General features: G+C 35.4%; 1 protein-coding gene across 1 annotated transcript; it reads left to right on the forward strand.

Moving 5' to 3' along the window:
- The first annotated feature begins 6,634 nt into the window (after positions 1–6,634).
- Positions 6,635–9,553, forward strand: LOC134844781 (serine/threonine-protein kinase Nek4-like). Its single transcript, XM_063861598.1, has 5 exons — positions 6,635–6,909; positions 7,461–7,588; positions 7,883–8,122; positions 8,356–8,766; positions 9,174–9,553. Exons 1-5 carry the CDS (start codon positions 6,698–6,700, stop codon positions 9,551–9,553), a joined length of 1,371 nt encoding a protein of 456 aa, XP_063717668.1. The 5' UTR covers positions 6,635–6,697.
- The last annotated feature ends 722 nt before the right edge of the window (positions 9,554–10,275 follow it).

Raw genomic sequence — 10,275 nt, forward strand, 5'->3', positions numbered from 1 at the left:
TTCGAAATACGAGTAAAAGATTTTTTGTTCTGGATAAATTACTGTATCGCTTCAGACATTTTGTAGTATCCCGAACACTTTCAGTAAAACTGACGTGAAGAATCTTAAAAATACTAATTAAAACAAATTTTTGAGCAAACAATGCTGATAAAAAAGCAAACAACAAAAAACAAACTCGAGCCAACATGCAGTTTTTCTCCATTAACATAAATTGAAAACTAGAGAGAAGGCAGACTAATTTTAATCTGAAAAATCAAACTAGGCAAAACGCATATTGGAATGAGCAAACTACGCAAAAAAGAGTTTCATCTGGCTCATAGAGAGAGAAAATTAAGCACATCTGCGTTGAAGAGGATCTGAAGGAAGATATTTGCAGCACGAGACAATCAACACAGAAAACGAGCCACGCTCCAGCGACGACTCCGACTGCATCAGTAGACTAGACAGCCTAGCAAAAATCAGTATATACCAAAAGAAAGCACACAACACAAGAAAAACTGAGCGCAAGCAAATTCACATTTTGTTTACCCGTTCAGACGAATTAAAATTTAGAGAAAGCAGCGGAAGAGCAACCTTAGTCTTAAAATAAAAACTCAGCAAAACGTCATGAATCAAAAACCTAAAAAAGCTCTCGGGGTGGGAAAAATACGTACACCTGAGCATGGGCTTGAAAAGTTGAAGCAGAGCGTGCTTGGTTTTTTGTAGGAAAAATGAAAACAATGATCGGTCCACAACAAAAATGGATTAACAACAAAATTGATCAATTACTACCCAAAGTAAAATCACGGCTTGTAGAAAGTTTTTCTTAGAAAAGCTAAAACCAATTAAGTGCCAACTAAAAATACTGACCAAAATACACATCATAGTTGTCTTGAATTTTTTCGCGAGATAATTGCTGAAATTCATACCAAACAAAGTGTTGAAGTGCTGAAACCTTGAAAATGACTTCTTTTTTTCCATCTAGACACGCAAACTTCATGCATTCATCGTGACTGAATTGTTTTGAAATAAAAACAATAACTTTTTTGAATGTCTCCTTATAGCCGGGACATCAAGCAAGCCGATTGAGAAAAGTAATTCCACATCTTTTTCAGATTATGCGATATAAAAATTGAATTGAGTTCTCTTAATACAAATTTTTTGAAACTCACGCTTTTAGTTTGGTTCCGAAAGTTTGTCGATGGTTAATGCTTTCTTGTGAAACTATTTTTTTGAGAATTGTAGAGTTGAACAAAATTAAGACAAATTATGCAAAAAGAGCATTCTACGACGCACTCAATAAAAATGTTCGAATGTTTTACTAGTGACACAGATTTTTTTGACAAAAGCAATCTAAGCGAAGCAATAAACAAACAAGCAAAAAACAGCAAAAGCGAAAAGGAATGTGTTTGTATACTGATTGTTCATTTTTTTAGAGAGTAGAGGGTGTTCAGCTACGACACAATATTCTGCTTGAATGAAACTATTGTGGCTAAAAGCAACTTAAACAAGAGTAGACAATTTTCTTAATATGAATCACGACCACCCACATTTAAAAAAAGTGAAAACAAATCGATTACAAGACTGCTTGTATCAGGGTGAAGCTCTGAATGTTTCGACTGCCTTTTAAGGTTTCAACGAGCAGTAATAACATTTGAAACTTTTTATGAAAATTATCCACCCCCACACGCCATATAAAGTTCAAAAGGATAGGTTTTGCTCCTTGTAACAAATCAATCATGGCGAATACGCTTCTCTCAACTAAATTGGAACAATTTTAAGACGGATTAATTCTCCGCTTACGCGTTAATAGCGCGAAATATATCGCGCGTTAATTGTCCCAAATTGCCCAAAATGGCAATCTTTAAGCCCCCATAACTTTACGAAAAATGACAACAGGTGAAATATCTTTTCAAATTTGAGCTCACGACAACAATACTTTTTGAATGATAAAAAAAATTCCGTCAAAAATGGCTAGTTAAAAAGTCGAAATTTGTCTGAAGAAAAAAACCCTACCCCGAGCACAAATCTTCTGTTACTTTTGTATCGAAAGTTGGAACGATAATGGATATTCGTGGTCTAAAATGTTGTAGATAAAATCGATTACCATGTTACGTTCAGATAACAAAATTGGACTAAAATGGATTTAAATCCATTTTTTCTCACCAAAACAAAATGCATTATAATTCATCTCGAATCCATTATAATGGATTTTATAATAAGCAGGAAATCATATTAAAATGGATTTTTTTCCACTTTAATTATGTTTCGCGCGTCGTGCAAAACTTTGCAAGAAATTCTGCATTTATTAAATAAGTAATGCGGAAACTTTGCAAAGCATTGCCTCCCCCACCTGAACCCGAACCCCCCCCCCCCCACTGAACCCCCTGAGAACACATCCGCCCACCTGAACACCACCTCACCTGAACATCTGTCTCTCCACCTGAACCCAACCCCACCTGAGCATCCCTCCACTGAACCCACCCCCATTTTGATCTCAAACGCTAGGAGGGTAATGTTGAGTAACGTAAAAAAGTAACAAAAATATCAAAGATAGGTAGAAAAAAGTTAAATTGAACGTAACCAACGTAACCAACTTTAGTTTAAAACGTAGAAAAGACTTTATATGCGTTGAAATTCGCATCTCAGTATAGAGAAAAAATCGATTATAATGGATGAAAAAAGGTTTTTTTTTGCCTCGAAAAATAGCAATATTTTAATCCATTTTTAATTGATTATAATCAATTTGTTTTCACTTTTGTGGACACTAACAAGGAAACTCAATTATAATCGATTTTTATTCATGGAAATCCAATGCGGGCAATAAGGTTTTAACAAGATACTTCATCTGAGCGCTATACATAATGCAGCTGAGCGTTTTTCCTGCAGATGCCTTAAGGATGGTTTTACTATGTGTGGCCAATCAAAGAAGGATCTAAGTATTGTTTTTCATAGATATTTTATAGTAACTATTGCAGTATGAGGTCTGGCGTATCTAGCTGAAAAAATTCAGGTTTTACTTTTCTAATAAGGTGAAAAATTTTTATCAATTTTCTCATGCTAGAGTATGATTTCGAACTCTATTCTCAAATAGCTCGCCTTTTTAGCAAACATTTCAAAAAAATTCAGTTTTTAAAATTTACTCACAAACAAAACAACTCGCGTTTGGTCAAATTTTTGACAGTGGCCTAAAATTTGCTTAAAATCTAGCGGATTTAATAAAACATGCTTTTTGGCCACTTAAAATTATTTAAGCTCAACATGCAATAAATATTTCTGGCTCACAAAAAGAAAAACTTCCTACACGTCTCTAAGCTTGTTAAATAGTTTGAATTAAACTTTCGTCTATTGTTTGATCAAAAGTCGACGTGATTTAAAACACGCAAAAAAGTGCTTTCCAAAAACTGTATCTGTTATCTTTTTGCTCATGTATGCGAAATTCAAGTTATTCGACAGTTAAACAAAGACACACAACAAAAAATATCTGATTCTGAGGTAACTGTACAACGTAATAACGCAGAGGCGGAGAAAAATTTTTTAAGAAGTTTTCCTAACGAGGATAAACTGTGCATTTTGTGAAGTTTAGGCGGATTCCGCAACAAGGACGCTACTTTTGTTCTTCTTTTGTTCTTTCTATTTTTTTGTTGTTCTGACAAAAGTTCAACTTAGATAAAGACTTGTCTCTGGCATCCAGCAATATACAGGCACAAAATTGTGTTCCTGTTCAGTGCACAGTTTGGTCTCGTAATGTCAAAACAAACTATGTCTATGAAATTTTTCGTAATCTCGGTAAAAATAGATCATAGCAAACATGCTAAGCAAACCTTTTGAGTTTTAAAAAAGAAACGGAAGAAAACCTGCGAAGCGGAAACAGAGCTGACAGTATTTGAACAGACACCAGTTGAGCGGGGAAAAACCTATTCTAAAAATTAAAAATTATAAGTGCCTTCTGAAACTACAAATAGTAACACTAACAACTACAAGCAAACTTGCATACAGTACATGAAACATCCATGATATGGAGTTTAATCCGAAGAAGACTTGAGCAGACAAGCAAAAATCCGACACTTCAGTTTTCACTGGAAAAAAGCTTGGATTTCTTTTTTACTAGAAAACAAAAGAAAATTCGACCAGGGCTCGAACATCAGACCTTAGGCTCCAAAAGTAAATTTTTAAGCAGGTTCAATTTCTTACACGTTTCTCAGCAAAATCGTTTCCGGTAAAAAAAAAAGTTTTTTACCCGATTAAGAAAAAGTTGCTCTCGCAAGTGTAATCGAGAAAAGCCCGTTGATTTACATGTTGAATAGAATACTGTGATCAGAACAACCCAAATGCGAAGTAGACTACACTTTTGGATTTTAAATTTTTGTGCATTTTACCAAAAACATCCTTCATTTTTGTGGGAGGATCGCGTAGTTTTCAGAAATTTTGAGTATAACGTCTGGCGTGTCTAGCTGAAAAAAAATCCTGATTTAAAAGCTTACCATTCATCTCGTTAAAATTTTCTATACAATCAAACATCAAAACTTGAAAAAATTCCATTCCTTTCACCTAGCGTATAAATCCAAACTACGTTACCAAACAGCTCGCCTTCCCGCAAAAACAACTCTGCAGTCTGCAAAAATGTCCACTTTTTCACGATCTCTTCGACAAAAGCAACTCGGGTTTTGTCAAATGTTAAGTAGCGACATATATTTGCGTAAAGTCTTTCAGATTTGACATACAATTTGCGTAAAATCTTGCGGAATTAAATCGTTTTTTTTTGGTCCCGGAAAACCATCAAACTTTGAGTAATTTATTCTATTAGGGCTTGAGCAAAGAATTTATCTGGCTCAAAACAAGAGAAACCCCTTCACACTTCAAAAATTGTAGAACAAAAATTTTTAGAATACAATTATAATCAATGGTTTGATCAGAGGTCTATTTGACTCGAAACACGCAAAGACTTGGTTTCCAAAAATGTTATTTATGATCATTTTTCTTATGTGTAGAAAATTCGTTATCTCCATTGTGGCAAAATTTACAAGTTGTTTGACAACTAAACTAAGCTATTTTGGTTTTGAGGTTTTGAACAACTCAAAAGCGAAGACGAAAAAGAAATTGATAAAAGAGCATTGTAGGCAAACATGCCAAGCAAAACATTTGAGTTATAATTTATCAGAACTGACAATCTTCAAAGATACGCCAATTGAGCCGAAAAAATATGAAATTGAGCCGAAAAAAAAACAATTTTTTGCCGGGACTGGAACCCCAGACTTTGAGTGCAACATTTCAATAAAATGCAACTTCAGTTTCTTACTGACTTGAGAGTAAAGTTGTTTACGGGAAAAAAATTTGTTCTCGATTACAAATTACTTGCTCTCGCAAGTGTAACGAAAACTTTGAGTAATATACCTGTAGAATAAAACATTTTGGTCAAAGCAACCCAAATGCGACATGAAATACAGCTTCGGATTTTGATTTTTTGTTCAAATTTCCATTATGTATGTGAGGGGGATAAAAATTCTTCCTTTTTTTCATCTTTGTAATTGTGTCGGAAAACTGGAAAAAATCAGATCAAGTTCTCTCGACACCGAGACAATTTAAAATTTAAAATATTTTGATAATTGACTAACGGCTATAAAATCTCTGGTACACTTGACACGGCATGAGAAAACAGATTGTGAAAAATTGGACATTTTCTGGGAAGATGAGCTATTTGATAAGGGAGTTTGGATTTATACGCTAGGTGAGAGAAATGGAAACTTCCATGATGTTTTGATGCTTGATTAAATAGAAAATTTTAACGAGACAAATTTTTGACGGTATTAAAATGGTAAATTCTTGACTTTTTTTCAGGTAGACATGCCAGACCTCATACTGCATGATTGGCTAAAAACTATTTACTGAAAAAAAAACACATTAATTTTTTTTGAATGACCACTTATAACACGGACATCAACCCTATTTAAAAAATTTTTACTCAAAATTTTCTTGATTCAGTAAGTGTAATGTTTCGTTTCTAACATTTTACAACTCAAAATTTATCGACCTTATATAGTTAGTGCTTCTACTGAAAACAAAAATTTTTTGATAATTATGGATAGAAAGTTGGAAAAAACTGGATAAAAAAAACTTAAATAAAAAAACAAATGACTTATTGAGATTTGCGAAAAGTTGGAGACAAAATCAATTTTAACTTTTAACAAGTTTATTGAACAACATTTTACTTTTGACCTTCAAGCTGAAACTAATTAGAAAATGTTCTTCGATTTGTCGAATTCGCTTTTTTGTCAACATTTTGTTTTTTTTTCCAATGAGGAATTACATGTCAGATCGCCGCTGAGTGAAAATTGGTTTAAGGAGCGTCTTGAAGATAATACTCAGAAAAACTCTGACCTCTGAAAAGTGCAATCATTTTGTTTTGCTCTTTCGACAGTTCTAATGATGCATATTTTACAATATGTTTGCAATTCAATTCTATTTCACTGTTTCAAGGTCGATATTTTTTTCAGAGCGTTAACGCGTTGTCCGAGAGAATTGTTCAAAGCTATAAAAAGGGCAAACATATCTCAGAACACTTCTCAAGGTCAGAGTTCAATGACCAGTTAATTTTAGTTTTTTTTTTACAAAAACGAACTATGTTTTTAGTTTTCTGGTTGCGCGCAGTAAGAAATTTCAAATTTCAGTTCCTCAAGATTTCACGGCAAAAACCGTTTTTAAAACATTTTAACTTCAAATGTCTCTCGAAAACGCGCCGTTGGAAGTGGAATGTTTGAGGCAAATAGGCGAAGGAAATTACGGTTCAGTTTACTTGGTTCGAATTGAGCCGCTTAAAAAACGATACGCTATGAAGGTTCTGAACTCGACCCAGTTGTCTAAGAAGCAGCGGGAAATGGTGCGCAAAGAGATAGACATCATGTCAATTCTAAAGCATCCAAACATAATCAGGTAAGTCGCATTTTAATTGTTATAGCCTTTCGACAATCTTTTCTCAGTGTGCTAGTATCAAATTGTTTGTCTTTTGACGATCTCTTTTTGTTGTTCCCGGGTAGAGGTGCGCAGCTTAAGTCCGAATCAAATACGGCCGAGCGACGGGGGTTGCGCGATTGAAATTTCGTAGTCGCACAGTAATTTTGGGTTGCGCAAAGTATTCTTTTTTTGGGTCACAAACGTCGCGAATTGACCATTTCGAGTCGCGACGGTTGCAATTTACTGATTTTGGGTTGCGATTATTTCGACTTAAGTGGCGTACCTTGTCCCCGGTGCTTGCTATCTTTGCAACCGAGAAAATTGATTTGAAAATGCTTGGAAAATATTTTCGTTTAAAGTTCCGAAAGTTTTTTTTTCATCATAAGTGGAACTTGAGACATTTCGTATTGAGGTGGTGATTGGAGGTGTTTCGAGACCTTCTTTTTATAAGTCGATAGATCACACAAGCAAATATTTTAAAGTAAGAATAAGACTAACAATTTAGAACTCTAATAGTAGCTGGCATTTAGGTACAAGCGTGCATATGTGGTGCGTGAAATAGAGATCCACATCATCATGGAGTATGCGGACATGGGGGACTTGAGCGGTGTGATCAAGGACAAAGAGAACCACCAACTATCATCTGTACAGCTACATGGTCAGTCACGGGAGGAAACAAGCTTATTTTGACTCGTCCTGATTTAGTTGAAGGATAATTTTTTTTTGGTATATAAAGCATCGATAAAAATTGAACGGAGATTACTATTGGCAATCAAAAATCCCTAGTCTATCTTGTGAAAGTTGCCCAGTATCTTCGGGTTATGATTTTTGGACAACAAACTAATCGACCTGCTGCAAATGATTCTACCGATGGCTTTTTTGTATCATTATCCGTGCGATGGTAAAAAAAAATGCACATTATTGGTGTAATTGGGATTGTGGTTATTCGCAGATTGGTTCTACCAGATAGTGTGTGGGTTAGACTACATCCACATGCAGAAAGTGGTCCACCGAGACATCAAACCCTCCAACCTGCTGCTCAAATCTTCATGTGGATGTGTAGCTGGGTGCAACAGGACGAGTGTGAAGATAGGCGACTTCGGAGTGTCCACTGTTTTGAGGAGGGAGAGCGACTACAAGACTGCGACTTCCATTGGCACGCCCTACTATTTGTCACCAGAGATATGTCAAGGTTGATTCTCTACCTTAAATTCGAATAGAGATCATTTAACTTTTCTCTTCACAATTGAACCCGGTACATCACTGTCGTACTTGCTTCTTTTTGAGATACATCCAGTTTTTTTGCCCCAAACTTTTTTGAGCTGAAACGGAGCTGTCAGAAGTTTGGTCATCGTTTAATTTTTTGTCGAAGATGTGAGTTAAATTTTGCCCTGAGACATTCAAACAATTTACCTTCATATTTAGGGATCGAATATGATTTCAAATCCGACATTTGGTCCCTTGGATGTGTATTATACGAAATGCTCACCGGAAGACCACCCTTCTTGGCGTCCAGTGTCGAGGCACTGGTTCAGAAAATTTTACAGGCTCAATATCCGAACTTAGCTGCGAATGCCGACCCAGTTCTAGCAAGTTTGATTCCCAAACTAATCAACATGCAGCCCCAAGACAGACCGAGTGCGGCGTTTTTGAAACAGCTCTTCAGTCTGCGAATGGACAAACGAGGACTTCATTTCGGGCATGTGAATAAACATTCTGCGCAGCAGAAAGCGAGTAAGGAAGGCGGTGTTATTAACGTCAATCAAGGAACGAGGAAGAACCGAAGGTGTTTGAGTGCCGTTGAGAAAAGCACTCCAAAAGTCAAAACTCCGAAAGGTAAGAAAAGGATCTGCTGAGTTTGTGAGCGCTTGTAATCGAAACTATTAACAAACTTTTGGGCAAGCAGCCTTCAATATTTGAAAGCGCCTTCTCGCCAATATAAACCTAATTTGAGGAGAGATCGCTCAAAATGCTTGTTTGTCAAAAGCATCATAACAAGAACCTAAAATATCGGGTAAAACGGTTAAATTCGTATCGCAACGTTTTCTCAATGGTTTTCGAAAAATCTTGAAATACTGAAAGATTATGTTGCGATACGAATTTAACCGTTTTACTCAATATTTTTGTTCTTGTCATGATGATGCTTTTGACAAACACGTCTATTAAAGCAAGTCTGATTAAAAGTTGTCTATTAAAAAAAAATTGCCATTGATCTTCCGCCAAATTTAAGCCAAATATTCCAGGTCTCCGAGAAGTTGGAGCTGGCAACGTCTTCAATTTTAACTTTGACAATCCAAACCCACCAACAATCGCATCAAATGCGCAATCACCCAAAACTCCGAAAAACCAAGAACAATCTCCCAACCACTGCAAAACACCAATCGAAATGAGACAGAAAATAGACGACCTCTTGACGAGACTAGACGAGAATTTAGGAGCAGAGCTCCTGACCAAATGCATTGACATATACAGACAGACCAAGTCTATAGTTGAACTGAAGAAAGTTCTGGGATCCGAAAACATCGCACTTGTTTCAACTGTACTCAGACTTGTGTATTTAGAAGACCAATGTTTTAATATAATTAATCAAACAATTTTTAATGTTGAAGCGGTCAATTTTTGATTGATATTCGCAGTTTTAAAATGCTGGACATTATTAAATTGAACGTTTTTCTATTTGCTATAATCACAAAAGCTAATTTACTTTGACTTCATTTTCTCCTACCTGGCAGATTTTTTAAATGATTTTGTCGTCCGGATGAAAGCTGAATCAAGTGAGGCGGTTAAATTGATAACTTATTTCGAAAAGGCAATAGTTTTCTTATTTTTGAAAAAGCAATCTGAAACGGTTAATGCATGCCTTCAAAGAAAAAAATTCACCTGCGGTTGGGTGATCGTTCAGACGAAACGTCAGAAAATTTAAATAATGGTCACTCGATGTTTCAACAGCAACTTAAAACAGGAAGAGACATCTTAGAACGTTAGCAAAACCACTGTCGTGTAAATTTTTGTTTAATCCCTTTTTTCTGCAATGACTATCACACATTGTTTTTTTTGCGACAGGTTCAGTGTGTCTCGAACATTTTTCACAATTATTATGCACACAACCATATTTGAATTTTTTTGAATTTAAATTGAAAATGGTGATCGAACCACATTGAAACCCCAGAAAATCTTTGGTTTCCAAAACTTAATAAAAAGTTAGGGCTAAGTAGAGAGGATGAAATTCAATTATGATTCATGTGAACGTTGAACTAATTTAGCAAACTAATTTAGTTTAATTTCGAGCAAGTAGCGCGATTCAGTTTTGTTGTAATTTAAAAGATGATGAAAATAAGTCAATTA

The sequence above is a fragment of the Symsagittifera roscoffensis genome, chromosome 4, assembly GCF_963678635.1.
Source record: "Symsagittifera roscoffensis chromosome 4, txSymRosc1.1, whole genome shotgun sequence".
Classification (NCBI taxonomy): domain Eukaryota; kingdom Metazoa; phylum Xenacoelomorpha; order Acoela; family Convolutidae; genus Symsagittifera; species Symsagittifera roscoffensis.